The sequence below is a fragment of the Macaca fascicularis genome, chromosome 12, assembly GCF_037993035.2.
Source record: "Macaca fascicularis isolate 582-1 chromosome 12, T2T-MFA8v1.1".
In the NCBI taxonomy this organism is placed as follows: domain Eukaryota; kingdom Metazoa; phylum Chordata; class Mammalia; order Primates; family Cercopithecidae; genus Macaca; species Macaca fascicularis.
The window spans coordinates 57,819,879-57,836,291 of record NC_088386.1 but is presented as its reverse complement, the minus strand read 5'-3'; the positions used below and the strand labels follow the sequence as shown (position 1 = coordinate 57,836,291).

Here is a 16,413-nt window from a genome sequence, read left to right as displayed (position 1 = left end):
TGAAAATATCCAGATATTTTCTTTTGTCTGAGTTTCATACTTTCTTAATTCCTCCCCATTTCTTCTCTATTATTTAAGGGGAAAAAACATCAAACTACCTTCAAGAAAACTTGTAAATAAAACGTGTTGGCCATAATGTGGCATGTAAGCTAAGGACTATTGAGTCTGTTTCATGGCTTAGATTTTCCAACCTTCATCTTAAAGGTTTAAAACACCAAGAGAACATTTCCCTTTGATAAATGAAAAACCAAACACAAATAGCAGAAAAAATTATATTGGTATCTACAACTGAGGCTGATCAGAAAATGAGAATCTAAATATGACGAAGCTAAATATTTTAGAACTTACCATAAGATAAATTATCTCTTGCCATAATATAAATCTGAGGGCACCACAGATAGCTATGGGAAATTAAATGTGCATCCAAAAGTTCAGAAAAATCTTAAAATCATTTGAAAATGACTTATAATTTTCAAAAAATGAATGTTTAATAAATATATTTCTGGGATATTCATACTAGCACTCTTCGGGTTATCCTTCGAAAATTCAACAATTACAGCAAAATGAAATTTGATTCAATAATACAGTCAACTAGAATGCAAATATTTGTATGCATGTATCTATACATACTTACATTTTTATGGTTAAGGGACAACACTGGGGTACCTCTCACGATATGTCAGAATTAGGACCTAATCATTCCCAATATAAGTGCCCCTGAATATTGCTATTAAATGATGATCTAGGCCAATTCTCACTCCCTGTAAGCTTTGCAAATTGCCACCATCTCTGATGTTACAGAAGGGGCACATCTGAAAACATAATTAGCACATAGGGAACCAGCTTCCTCCTTCTTACTGTATAGCACATCATAGTGATGTAGAAGTGTTGCCAATGTCTACTCACTATTCAGATATATAGAAGCACACCTGAGTCCTGAATACTCGCAAAATAATACACAAAGCTGCATATTACCAAGCTACTTGGATAAAAGGAATGCTGAGTATATAAGACTCTTTCTTTATATGCCACAAAAACGTATTTTTAAAAACAAGTAGAAAGATATGGCAAAAATGATTAAAAGCACAGATTTCCCAGCATTCAAATAATGAGCTGATAGACCAATTTTTCCTAAGTTTCCCAGTGTTTTGCTGGAAAGTAGTTTTATGCTCAGAATTCTAAATTACAGGGAAAGTTTAATATATGTACTATATGATGACCTCATTCTAGACTTCAAATTACCTGGGCAGTATTCATTTAAAATCCTGTCTGCACTCATAACTTCTAAATATTTACCAGTTCTAAATATTTTAATTTAACCTAATATTATGTATAAACTCTAGACATATTATTGGATGATACTTTAACATTATGTATTTATTCAAATGTGCTTAATTCATTATGTAAATGATTGAATTGCGACCAAAAAAATGGGATCTTCTAACACAAGTTTCAAAGTAATGAAACACCCATGGTTGCATTTTAAAGCTTAGGGAACAGAATATGCCTGCCTGAAAGAAGTCTTGGAATTTACTCATCGGATTTAATTCACCAGATATTAACAGATTTATTTCTATTCATTACCCAGAAGACTATAGAAAAGCAGAAGAAAACATATCATTTAAGAGTCTGTCAAATGTAAAAAGGCAAAGAAGAGCACATTTTTGAGAAAGAGTATTTGTTTTTGTCCAGTTTAGTAATGCCATAAGATTACAAGTAAACTTGATGTCTTATATTTTACTTAAAGAAATAATCACAAACTGATTTTTTGTTATTTTTTTAACTCCACAGACTTTAAACTATATTAACAGATTCTACTTTCTTCTAGGATAAATGCCTTTTTTGGAAATAAACATAACTTGACTACATTTTTGTTACTTTTTTCTGGACGCATGCGTAAATAGATCAAATGAGAAATCCTTGAAATTACATTTAAAGTGGACCAAATTAAGATTTCCATAATATTGATTTACCCTTGATGTAATTTAAAATGTGTAAACTGCCACTCAAAATAGAAGTGCAATACCTGACATTTAATCATTTGGCAGTCTTTTAGATATAGGTGAATTACTGCACTGTTATTTGAACTGAAGCATCTCATAATATATATATATGTAACAGATTTTGTATGATACAAAACTTTACAGCAAGCTATTTGAATGTTTATTAAAAAAATTCTCAAAATGACATGGAAACATGTTTACTGTATAAATAAAAGCACTTATACATTAAGAGTGTACATTATTCAATAATTAACATCATCATAAAAGAACTGGGGTGTGAGTTAACCAGTGCAAACTACTATACTATATTCATATTGCAGTCATGTTCATCATAAAAATATTTTATCAGTTATTTTTAAAGCATCAAAAAGTGAACTGTATTTCAGTATAAAAATTCTGGTAAAATATTCTGTAGGCCTAATGTTTCTGTGAATATAAGTTTGTCTGTTTAATGTAAAGTGCAGAAGAGTTGCCTGGCAATTAAGTTGGATCGGCATAGAATGTTAGTTTTGCTAGAGAAAGGGGTTCTGTGGTCAAAAAGTTTGGAAAAAACTGGGCCAAATAAAATTAAACATGACTGATTTTATTAACCTTAGGCTTTCAGATGCTAATATACCTTATCAAGCTTTAGAAAGCGAGAGTTCCTAAATATGTTTGGCCATGGAAGCTCCTTCATAGACCTTCTATGACCAAAAGTCATAGGAACATTTTTAGATGAGAATTGTGTTAAAGAGTTCTAAGACAGAGTGTCATTTGGCAGAAACTTGCATAATACCATTTGTCATTTTAAAAGTTTTACCTCAACTGTGAGCCTCCAAGTAAGAGAGATAATCATAGTTGACCACAGAATAGTTCAGTAACAACCATCTGTATAACCTGGATGTTGAGATTACAGGCTGCTGAGTCATATTATCACCATTCAACGTGAACGACACATAGTGTTTTTACATTTGCTTTTTCCTACACTTCTAATTAGAATTCTGTTTCTTTAATTTACCAGCTCAGTTAATGTCCTCTCACATTATCAAATATATGTTCATAAAAAAAAGCCAGAGAACAAAATTATGTGGATTACTTATTCACATATTTTTATAAAACTGACCAAGTGAATCTGACAGCAAATTATATAAAATTATCAGTGTCAAGTGCATTACTTCCTTTCCAGGATTTTTTAAAGTGAAAGCTGATTTAAAATTCTGTAAGTTTATAAAAGGTTTTGTTCAAGATATTGCCATCTATCCTTCATCCATTAAGAAACATGGGATTTTATAAAATCTATAAATTAATTTGGTCAGCAGTCATAAAATTATGTCACTCACTGTTAGATTGGAAGATACGCATTTAAAGCGTAAGAAAAATATGTGGTTTATTAAATCTTCACTAAGATAGACATGAGGTGTTTGCCAAGAAAGAAATCACATTAATCATAACATCTTATACCAGGGATATTGCACACTAAAGATCTGGTGATTCTACTTTGCATTTTCGGCAGTTTTAGTACCACTCAAAAAAGTTGCTGTGGTGCCTACTATGCTCAAAACACCACATCACATAGATGCACTCAATATACTTACTGGGTTTTTAACGGCAAAGCCACCACTAATGTTAATATTGTCAAATAAGTCAAACGTATAATTTCTGAGCAATTGGAGTGGTTAATTACTTTTTTTTTAACTTTATAAACAGCTGAAATTACATTTAAACAACAATTTAATTAGGACAATTTTGAATGTTGACATATCATCAAAAATATACACCATTTCCAGAAAGTCTAGATTTAGAGGAGGATGCCATTTTAGGGGAACTATGTCTTCACTAATGAAATAGGGTGCAGAGAGAAATACTTTGTTTATTAAGAACTTTTTGCTTAGAGAAGACAATAAAACATATTGAAGAAAAATATACACAACAAAAAATTAAAAAGGAAAAAATAATGCCTTCTGTAGTCTTATCCCACCACAGATTTGACTGGGGAGATAACTTTCTTCTTCACGGACAAAGACCTTTAAGTGTTTTTTCTCTGATTATTTGATCAACGAATAAACTATATTACGAACACAGCACAAAATCCAGGCTTTCATTTCTAGCTGGCCCTCAAACACCACCAACTACAAACAAAATTTAAAGTCTGATTTGTAACCTTCAGATAAGTATAAATTAGTTTTTTCTAGGCTTTCATCATCTGGCTTCTTATACAATCTATCTTTTAAAGTACATTCCTCTAAATTTACATTGTTAAAAATTAAGGCTAAGCATTATTTAAATCAATCATACACCAATATTTTATGACAATATGCACATATTTGTAAAATAACTTATCCAAAAGCAGTAATACACCAAATTTTTTTTAAATCTTTTATTGTTTTGAACTATCTGCTAAAATAAAAACACACAGAAAGTGAAGAGAGACTTAACGGGTAGGAAGAACATGGAAAACGCTTAAAAGTTTTAAAGTAGTCCAGTTCACTTCTTCCAAGCAAAAGAATTCACAGTGTCTCTTCAGGTTTAGAATTCTGAACATTCAAATTGCCATAGTGCCCTGCAAAAACTAATACGTAAGTAAAATTATTATCTATTAAGAATAAAATAGTTTTTCATTGTTTTTGACTATATTTCCACAAGAGCATTTTCTTAAGAGAGAAAAGTTTGTTTCCAAGGCTTATAATTCAAGCCAATAAATACCAGTAATGTTGACCACATAACTTTCATCAGTAAGTATAAGAAAAACAAAACAAAAACCCTGAAACATTAAAGCACAGGTAAAATATAACTGTCTTATAGCCTGAATTTTAAAAAACCCTGAATATCAAGTTAATAGTAACCATTTGAAATGAGAAATGAACAGCTTCAATAATGTGTCATGGATTAAAATTTTTCCCTCCCTGAGAAAAAATATCACTACAGTAAACTACCCTTTTTAAAAATAATAGCCCTTAAAAGTGATTCATTTTTTTAAATTCAAAAAACCTGTCATAAAAATTGAAAAGTATATTTACAATTTAACATGAAGTCAAATTGTTTGGCATCTATGCCAATATTAATCTTATATTTGTGTTAAGCTGAAAAATATGGAAAAGTATATGGCATACAAAATATATTATTTCCAGTACCGGTACTTGGGATCACTTAAATTTTTTTGCTAACTAAGAATGCATCTAGAATGCAGTATAAATATCAAAAGCAGGATACTCACATCATCATACATGAAATTCACAGACCCTTGTTGCAAGTGGTCTCTTTTCCTAAAGAAATCTTTAAACAAAGAAATTACTTTTTTATTGTAATTTAAAATACATAGTTTCAAATATTTAGTGCCCCCAGGTACAAAAAAAGAATAATTTCATATTCAATTAAATCTTAGAAGTGATTGAATAGCCCAGGCAACAGAGATATGGAGAAAAACTCCCAAAAATAACATATAACAAGTTTTTATCATTTATATTCCTTAATATTTAAAGCCTTAAAACTAATTAGATTTAACAATGAATAAAGGGGGAAAACACATATTATTATAAACTTGCTGGAGGAAACGAGACACATTATTCAAGAAAAATAGCTACATAATACTGTACACCTAGTTTTAAATAGTCAATACCTGTCAATGCTCGAAGCTTCACACAGCAAGCAACATAATCATCAAAGAAAATTCTGCCATTCTTGCTGTAACGTTTAACAATAGTAGTTATTGTTTGAGGACTCAACCTATAACCTAAAAAAGAGATAAATTAAAACTTCTAAATGTAAATAACATAAGAACACTGCAAGATTGCCTTCTCATTAATCAAGTCATAAAATAACTTTCAAAATTCATTCCACAAAAATATAATTAGAAACAAAACACATTAATATTGAAATTGATCAGACCAAGGCTTCACTGTTAATCCTGTTAATCGGTATATAAATATCACAATTCTAACTTTGTAATAAAGTCAAAGCTAAGGAAAAGAAAATAATTCTCTTCTTATGAATTTATCATATATTGTTATTTTGAAATAATGTCTAATTTCATGGGTTTTAATGCTTCAGTATTTCAATTATGTAACTTTGTATAGTTCTTAAAAAACATTAAGGCAAGGATTACTAATGATCTTTGTTATTCAAATGATATTTCCCACTGAACATATTGCTTGAAAGTATCTTTTATAAGTGAGGGAAATTTGAGGATCAACATGATTAAAGGGGAAAAAACAGAAAAACATTATTCTTTTTTGTCCTGGAATTCTGAGTATTTCTTCATACATTGTAACACTTATAACAGCTTTCTCACTATTTCACTGATTTCCTTGGTTCTTTGTTCTAGTAGTCCTGTGATGTCCAAAATTTTTGACTGTATACTTATATCGATGAGAAATAAGTTTTTGATCATTCACTCCCAGTATGTGTTAAATTATTTTAAATTCTATACATGTATTATTGTTTGATTACTCCCATTTTAAAATATACATAAAATCTAAAATTTAAAAAGAATAAAAAAGAATAAAAACATAAATTAATATATTCTACTTGCTGTACCCTTTTAGATGGCCCTATGCATTTAATGAGATGTATACATTTTACTAAGAAGAATAGTAGCCCACTATTATTGCCCATACATTACCGGATTTGTAGACTTGAGCAAATGACACTCACCCATTCAAAGGTAAAAACAACCAAAATAAATGCAATAGGAGATAATTATACATGTAGCTACAATAGAATGTAATGCAGGAAACGTATAAATTGAAAGAAGCAGTAAAACATGCAAACTAATGTAATTATATGCAAATATATTTTGAACTTCATATTACAGAGTTACAAGCTAAATGCGGTACTTATAAAATTCCTAGATTTTCTCATAGTATTCTCAGCAAAATAATTTGAATATTTTAAAATATATATGAAGACCTTAAATTTGGACAATCCAGAAAACCCTTTTTACATTCCACTGCCTAACTGGAACTCTGGAGGTTTTCTTTTCTGCCAAAGATTATATTACTTTCCCAACATTAGGCTGAATTAAGGTCCAGGTTTAATCCATTAGGTATCAAGGATCTATAATTGAACTACGTATGTTTACATGGGCTGGACTGTCCCTACTACTAAATTAAAATGTCTATTTATAAAACAAAACCAAACAAATCACTAATTTGACTTATTTAAATTGCAATTTGAGGTAAGTCCACTTCCATTGGGTTCAGATTTTAACTTCCAAAAAATTAATTTTCATGTAAATATATTTTGTTTAGAAAAGAGTGTAAATCACAAGCATAAAAACAATTCATAAAGCTATTTAAAACTGCATTAACTTTAAGCAAATTAAACACCATTGTATGTTATCCATTTTGAAAGTACACTAAGAACATCAGCTTATCAGAGAGAGGTATGATAAGAATAAAGTTATATACTTTTAAATTACTCTAAAATGCAACCTTTCCAACTTGATGTATTTTGGCACCTGCTATGTGTTCTGTACTATGGAAGGAAACAAAGACAAACAAAAACATAGTTTTTACTGCTGAAAAGCTATTTTGTACAGACTTTTGACTGACGGAGGCAAGCTTTGGCTCCCAATTAGAGACCCTGACAAGTTATAAAAGAATACAATATAAGTGGCAAGTACTAACAAAGAAATAAATTTAAACACAGCAGAAGAAATTCAAAATGTATGCATGTATGGAAGATCATCTTTTGAAAAAAAATCATAATTAAAATGGTTTTGTTGAGGTCTTTGGTCAGAATTTACCTACAACTTTGAAAACAAACAAAGGAACTTGCTGGTGAAAAAATATATCCCTTTATTACTTAGTAAATTGAAGCAATTAAGTTCATCTAATCAAAGAACAAAGATGAGCTTTATAGATTCTAAAGAATGTTAATGTTCTTACCCATAAGACCGATGGCTTGACGCAACTCATGATGTTCTACTGTGCCACTTCCATCTTGATCAACAGTCATGAAGTTTTGCTTCCAGGCATTAAGAGCTGCCCATAGCTCTTTGAATTCACTAAATCCCAGTTTTCCTGTGTAATCTCTCTGATAGTTTTATTAACAAAAATAAATTTTGATACCTGAGTTTATCTGACTCTAAATCATTGACTAAAACATGAGTATGCTTCTGTAGAGTTAGCCAAACTCATTATATGAATAGATTTCCGTATAAAAACTAAAAAGCCTAGAATTTAAACAGGATCTTACAAAGTATTTTTAAATTCACTAGTTTACTATGGGCACTGAAATCTAACCACTGGCTTGATATTCAAAAAGCAATTACTCTTTATTCTAGTATTTTCTATTTCTATTCAAGGATACATCCAACATGGCAATCATAATTCTGCAGGTTTCCAAACTGAAGGCTGTAAAACATATTCAATATTTAAATTAGAGTATGCCCAACTTTATCTATGTAAAATTATGACAATCTCTAGTTTCAAAATAAAACATTTAAAAACTGCCAAAATATATAAGATCACTACAATCAACAAGCTATTATTGAATGTTAAGTACCCATTGTTTTTAAAAAAATTACTGCCTTCGAAGTACTCACATCTAGTGAGGGGACTAAGGTAATTAAATGAGCAATTATAAACTAACTGAAAATTACTGTGACAAAGACACTCCAGGTATGTAAAGCACTTGGCTTCACCCAAGCCTGGGGAAGAGGAAGGCTTCCAGTCTTTATAACACAAATGACAAGTGGAGTTAAAGTAGAAGTTTGACATGTACCCAGAGATCACAAAACTTGAGTTAAAGTACATGGGAGAGAGTGACATATGATGACATCAGAAAGGCAAATGAGGGCCAAATCATGAAACTTTTGAATACTACCCCAAAAAGTTTGGGCCCATGAAAGCCACTGAAGTGTTTCAGAAGCAAAGGGAAATTCTAAAATTTCCATTTTAGAAACTTTAGTTTACAATGAATAAAATATAAAGTGAGATGATACTGGAAATAGGTAAGTCCATTGGTAGTTTATTGTAATAGACCAAGTAAAAAAAAAATGAGCATCTGAATTGAAGCAGCTGGTTTTTCTCAGGGGTTGGGGGGAGAAAAAAGGAAGAAAATATCAATACAAGCTATCTTAAAACCAGAGGTAATTCGAAATATTAACACTTTCATATTTATAGAACTACAACTGATGACCTATTGATAAAATTCAATTTTTCTAATCCTTTTCTAATTTTTCTAATCCAATTACATTCAACTAATATGCTGACATATCCCAAGACTAATTTCATGCCCTGATAAAGAAAATATCATGTTAGTACAGTTTAAACTTACAAAGTGTTTAATAGCAGCTTGTTAATATGAATGAATGAATATTTTATTTTATACATAACATTTTAACATTTTATAAAAGAAGAAAATTATTTCCGCTAAATTTTAGACCCACCAAAGAAAAAATTATAAAACATTCCACAAGTTAAAATTGCTGATTTTCTTTAAATGTTTAATATAGTATCGATGTTAGAATTGTTAGTTGTAGTATTTTCAAATTGACAACTCAATAGATACTCGATGTGTTCTTAATATGAGTAAGGTGGTGTATGTTACATGATTTCACATAAACATGCTAAACGTATAGTAGTTCCAGTTTTTAAAAAGGAAGAAACTGCGACCCAGAAAGGTAGTTTCCCAAGTTTATAAAGCTAAGGCTATAAACCTATCAGAGTGAGAGGATTACATGAGAAATTCTGGAATGGTATTTCCTCTTTTGGGCAAGTAAATAATATCTATTTTGCTTTACAATTAACTTGGCAGACATTCATAAAGTGGGAGAATCTGAATTAATGACAATAGATGGCTAAATCTGAATCAGCAAACAAGCAGATCTTCAATATCAGAATAGGAATGTGTATGTATAAGAAAAAATATTTAGGACAAGGAGTGAAGAGACAGACTTTTCAGGAAAGTTGACAGATTTTTCACTTCCTCCCCACAGTCCATTAGAATGGAGAGTAAACTAACTTAAGGCATAAAACCAGAGAAAAAGAGAATTAGACAGGAAACAAAGGAACAAAATTTTGCAAGTTGAAGAGTTGATGGATGTGAGTTAACCAACCTAGATTTGAAAAAATGGATTCCTGAACTTGTAATGAGAAAAGCTGAGAAGCAACCCTTGGAAAAGACCCCAAATGCCTAAGAATTGGCAGTACTTCTGAAAGTGGGTGTGAAAGTGGAGACAAAAACAGAAGAATTGGCTGAAAGTCTACCTAAGGAGCATTCTAAGCCTCATATCCCCTCCCTGCCTCAGTTCAGTTGGATGGATGCTACACCTACTTCCAACCCAGCAGAAGTCTGGAATTTTATTCTCTGGAGAGGTCTCTGAAATGCAAGATAGCAGAGCTGAGACAGGGCTATCTTCTAAAGGTAAGGCAATTAAAGGACAATTTACAAAAGACTTGAGAACCCTTCTGAGCCCACCTCTCCTTTCCAGGCAGAAGAAGGTCAACTGAAAACCCAGTCCAAAAGGGAATCCCTAAAGATACCGACACCCAGAGTTACAAGACAAAACTGCCCAGCCAAACCACCATACATTGAAGCCCACAATTAATGCTTAACCATGATTTCAGGGCTTCTCACCAGTATTTTAGTTAAAATATGAGCACGACAGTATCATCAGATAACTGAGAAAAGCACCTAACATGAAAGACCACCCAAAACAAACAAAATGAGGAGAAAAAACAATCTGGAAAAAACAAAGGTTATATAGGAAGAAAAAACTTTGAAAATACATTAATAGTCTCAGAGAGATAAGGGACAGTATCACATTCACGAAAATAGAACAGAAGTTCTTGGATTTTAATGAAAAGCAGAAATTAAAGACTCAATAGAAGGTTTAGGAAATAAAGTTGAGGAAAATTCCCAAAAAGTTCAGAAAAAAAATTGATAGGAGGGAAAAGATGATAAAAGTAGAAAACCCAGTGAAAACAAAAAGCATTCCAGAAACAGAAAATATCATTGAAGAAAATGTCCTACATCTAAAGCAAAGGAGTTTCTAGGCTGAGAATACCCTCTGAGTTCCCCACACAACACAACTAGGCACTTCACCATCAAATCTCAGAATACTAAAGACAAAGATCTCACAAGTTTCCAGAGAGGAATAACAAATCACATCACTTCCAGGCAGGAAGGAGAAAAAGCAACAAGGGACACTAGAAACAATGGAGCAATACCTTCAAAATTCTACATGAGAATTATTGTAACCTAGAATTCTATACCTTGCCAATCAATTCTGAAGGTAGAATGAAAGCATTTTTTGATAAATAAGCTCTCAAAAATTTATCTCCCATGTATTCTTTTGTTTGTTTGTTTTTGAGACGATGTCTCACTCTGTCACCAGGCTGGAGTGCAGTGGCCCAATCTCAGCTCACTGGAACCTCTGCCTCCCGGGTTCAAGTAATTCTCCTGCCTCAGGCTCCGGAGTAGATGGGACTACAGGTGCGTGCCACCACGCTCAGCTAATTTTTGTATTTTTAGTAGAGACGGGATTTCACCATGGTGGCCAGGGTGGTCTCGATCTCTTGACCTCATGATTCGCCCACCTCAGCCTCCCAAAGTGCTGGGACTGCAGGCATAAGCCACTGCGCCCGGTCATATTTTTCCTTTTTTATTAAGAAGCTACTTAACTATATATTTCACTAAAATAACATAATGAATTTTTTAAAAGAAGACAACAAGAGATGGAGTAAAAAGGAGATCTAACTCAAGAGAAATGGGGAAACCAGCTCCAGAATTAATGGTGAAAGAATCCCAGTATGACAGCCACGCATAAAAAACAGCATATCCCAGAGTTCTAGGATAATGAAAAAGAAAGAATGCCCGACAACTACTGATTTCAAGAAAAGCAAAACATTATATAAAAAGGAAAAGTAATCATGCATTATCATAAGATACAGCTATAAGCAGCATTCAGATAGTAAAAATAAAGACTAACATACCTAACAAAAATTATTATATATTATAACTACATTAGAAGGACAGGAGGATGGGAAATGTTCCTCTGTGGAGTGCAGAGACAGAGGAGAGTTTAAGGTTAAAATAAAGTGAAATCCTCATCTTCCATAGCAGGGTATCAATAGACAATCATAAAATCCAAAAATCAATCGTGAAAAAATATTCTACCTTGAAATATGGAAGCAAATTTCAAAAGAATCAGATTTTTAAAAGTTAAAAGAAGTCTCCTCTATGAGCAGTTAATGTTGAGGAGACAGGAATGCACAATGAACAGTTATTTTCATAACGAGTTTTACAGTTATTTGACTTCTTAAACTATGTGCATGTATAACTGTGATAATTTTTTAAACATTTTAATTACTGGAACAAAAAAGAAAGAAAATAAATTTCCTATTACAATTTCAACAAAAGGGGAAAAAAGATCTCACGAGAGTAAGTTCCACTAATTCCAGACTGTGTCAAACATCTCTGAAGTTCTTCAGCATCCAGTTCACCATCCTGTTTAAAAATAATTATGACCTAATTTAATGTGCAATTGTATAAAAGCATATTAAAATGTTAATTGACTGTTTTAGGCCAATCAAGACATATGCATTCTTTGAAACATTACTCTATAATTAACTACAAAATACTAGAAGTAATTACTGACAACAAAGGCATATTACAAAATATCATACAACATAAATAATTTCTTCTACTTCTGAATTATAGCACAATTACCCTGTTCTATAATGGTTCAAGATAATCTCATAAGAGTTGTTCTACTTCTATTTTAAACAGTTAGAAAAATGCCTAAAATATGTTCAGAAAAGTCTTGAAAACATCCCCACTCATGCTGTTTTGGGAAGAGATTATTTATAAATAATACTGAAGCTTTAACTGGAAGGGGAATATATATTTTCCCCCGCCATTACCCCTAGCAAAATTCTAGAGTCCCCCTGTATCTTGCAGCTATTCTTCTGATTACTGCCCAAACATATCTTGCCTGAACTTATTACAGAAAATAAAGTTTTAAAATGCAAACAAGAAATCACAATGGAAATGAAATAGGTTGAATATTCTCATTATGATTCAGTACCTCATCCTGTTTTTGACAAAAATAAGTAATTCCTTTGGAACCATCACATACATTGGCACAAATGCAAAACGTCAGCTATGATGAAGGATCAAGGAGGCAAATTGAAAACATACTCTTCATAAGAGATCCAAGAAACAACAAAACAAAAAACTTTTCTAAATTACTTCTAAGAAATATTATTAGCACTCATATTCTAATGGATTTTTGGCAAAAGAACCCCTTACAAAACTGCAGTTGTTCCAATAGAAATTACAAAATACTAAGCAGCATTCTTCTTAATGGACCACATGTATGGCATTACCTAGTCAAGAGTATCTAAGTGCTCCTTTCTCTGTCACATGTATTTTCTAGGAATCTTGCTTACTAAATTTGAAATTCTGTAGTTAGAAACTTATACCTTTGAAAATTAGCCATATTTTTAGATCAGGGGACAGGTTAGAAAATTTTTCCTCAAATTAAAAGACGGCAGAAGGCCTTTTTGGCACAGGAGCAAGCTATGCAGATATCTGAAGGAACAGTGTTCTATGCTCCTGCTGTTCTATACAGCAGCCATTAGCTATAGGCTCCATTGAGCACTTGAAATGTGGCTATTTTGAATTACAATGTTCTGTGCATATAAAATACACACTAGATTTCATATATTTAGTAAAAAAAAAAAAAAATGTAAAATATAATTGATAATTTGTATGTTGATTAAATGTTGAAATGTTAGGATTTTTATATAATGGGCTAAATAAAGCATTAAAATTAATTTCACATTTCTTTTTACTTTTTGAAATAATGCTGTGAGACATTAAAACTAAGTGCTTTGCATTTGTGGCTCATCTTATATTTACTTTGAGCAGTGCTGTTCTCGGCAAACAGCACAAGTACAAACTCTTGGTGTTGCAATCATCTTCACCTGTTCACCTCTAGCACATCTTTCCCTACATTCTTACCATTTTCTACTTGTCTGTATCTCCCTGGCTACATAGAGATCGTCTGAGTCAGTGTCTCAGTTTCCCTCATCTTTGTATTCCCAGGCTGTAGCGGAGTATCTAGTACAAAGAAGGTTAGTTGGTAGAATGAAAACAACTACCTCTGGTTCTTCACTAAACTGCTGGCATTTCTGACTGTTTGTGACCATGTTCATTTACTACTTCAAAAGGTTAAAAATATTGGAATTTCTCACTCAAATGTGGATTACATTTAAAAATCTGTACAATGAATGGAACTCTGCTTTACATGTGCTCTTTACAGAATTTTTAAAGTTAGAAAAACAACCGTAACAGCTTTGCTAGAAGTTATTCATTGCCATCAGAAAGCATTCTTCTAGTATACCACTTCAGAGATGTTATGAAAACATGTTATCTTAATGACTAACTCACAAATAAGCAATGTCTTCCTAAACTACAAGGATAAAATCCAAGTGATACTTTTGGATTTCTTTACCTACAGTTGAAGCTGATAATCAGGCTAACTATATAAACCCTTAACTGAATTAGGTAGCATTAGTGGTAGAAAGCTGAATGTCCTAATTAAATTACAAGAGTATCAGGTAGATAATTAATAAAAATCAATTGCCTTTAGTTAGGCAGCAAGATTTTAAAATAATATCCAACTTCGAGTCCTATTTGTTCAGTTACTCAATTTGAGTCTCTGCTTACTTATCTATAATGCAAAGGTACATGTGTCATGCCCACATCACAGTTGCTATGTGGAAAAGTAGAAGCAGTGTGTGCATACAAAAGTTAAAGTTGTTGGTATTACTGTGATGCACGTGTGTGTGTGTATGAAAACAGAAACCAGAATTTCCCCGAATTAATCAATGATTTAATCCTTACTGTTTAGAATACTTAATCCTATAAATAAGAACACTGTGGAAACCTTTAATTGGATGTTTTTCATAGAGCATCATTATGAGGCCCATCAAAAAAGGATATGGCTGTAGATGTGAGTTCGGTAGTTGGGTTCTAGGAGCAGTATACATAAGTCAGATATTGCACCTGATCAGTCAAAGCTAGGTAGAACTCAACATATGAAAAAATACAGTCTAAATATTTAGACTAAAAATTGAAAATATTTTTAGTCTAAATATTTAGACTGTATTTAGACTAAATATTTAGACTAAAAAACTAAAAACTGAAAATGGGATAGTTAATGCATCCATTTAAAGCATTTATCAAATGTTTATATATTCCTGATATCTATCTGTCAAGTAGGGAAAATACGACCAGAACCCTGTCTTCATGGAGTTTATTTATTCAAAAGCACAAGACTGGGAAATTTAAGGAAAGGATCAAATAGTTCAAACATAGCAAATTTATTGCCAACAATTAAAATGCTGAAATAGTTCAGAAGTCAAAAAAAGTCTCCAAATATATGTCCAGTTCATATACTTTAAGTTGTAATTTTATATGATGAATATATTACATAGTCAAACAGAGATAACAGAATTATTCTCAGTATAATACTTATTCCCAGTATAATCCTTTAAAATGACAATGGTATAATGAGTAGAATAGTTAGGGTACCATTTAGGTGCAAACAGCAGAAAATACTATTGAAGATGCTTAAACCAATAGGGGTTTATTGTTTCATACAACAGATTTGAGGCTAGGCAGAACAGGACTGTATGGCAACTTAGACTTGTCATCAATCTCTACATTTTTCCACATTCCCTATCTATAGGTCTTTATCTCAAGCCTGTTGTCTCAGGGTCACAAGATGGCTGCTGCACCTCCATACCTCAAGTCCCATTTCCAGGTAGGAAGAATGAAGGGGCAAAAACAGCCACACCCAAGGCTGCTCCCAGTAAGGCTTTTTTCATTTGGGGTAAAAAGATTTTCCAAAGATACTGCACCTACATGTCAATGGTCAGTCCTACAGCACATGGCCGCCTTTAGTAGGTACAAAGGTATCTGGGATGGTGAGTATTATAGTCCCCCAGCCTCTAATACATAATAAAAGGTAAAGGGTTAGCCTTTTACCTTTTACATTTACCATAAAAAATAAAATGGTAAATGAAATTGGGGTAGCCAAAACAGAATGTCTGCCATCTCTATTAATTCTATGTATACTGTCTATTCCTAGAAAAGCATATTAGACCTAGTGAACACTCAAGGGAATGAAGAAAATGTTATTAAAGTTCTATAAAATTCTACCTACATCAATAAATCTTTGTTGACCATTATAAAAGAAAAGAGGTAAGGCCTGCAGCTAAGACTCAAGAGTGAATTTGTTTCTGCCCATTAGTCTGGTATTGGCACCTCCATTCTGCCAGTTTCTTTACCTTTTCCTAATCTGTTTTATCATTGAGCCTCTCCCACAACCATCCACAATTTACAAATCTCCTCTTTGATACATTGCCCCAACTCCCTCAAGATGATTTTCATGTAGATCTCTTTTTCCAAATCCTCT

The 16,413-nt window shown here is 32.1% G+C and overlaps 1 protein-coding gene across 4 annotated transcripts in view; it reads right to left on the bottom strand.

Annotated features, from left to right (window-relative positions):
• Positions 1 to 1,677: 1,677 nt before the first annotated feature.
• GCA (grancalcin) overlaps positions 1,678 to 16,413 on the bottom strand; it is a 44,944-nt gene continuing 30,208 nt past the window's right edge. For all 4 annotated transcript variants that reach the window (XM_065525579.2, XM_015432298.4, XM_005573323.5 and 1 more), the window contains 6 exons: positions 12,365 to 12,434; positions 8,292 to 8,335; positions 7,868 to 8,015; positions 5,599 to 5,712; positions 5,197 to 5,255; positions 1,678 to 4,551 (listed from right to left, as the gene is read on the bottom strand). In XM_065525579.2, the coding sequence (XP_065381651.1) occupies positions 4,525 to 4,551; positions 5,197 to 5,255; positions 5,599 to 5,712; positions 7,868 to 8,015; positions 8,292 to 8,335; positions 12,365 to 12,434 (462 nt within the window). In that variant the 3' untranslated portion in view covers positions 1,678 to 4,524. The remainder of the gene's footprint in view (positions 4,552 to 5,196; positions 5,256 to 5,598; positions 5,713 to 7,867; positions 8,016 to 8,291; positions 8,336 to 12,364; positions 12,435 to 16,413) is intronic.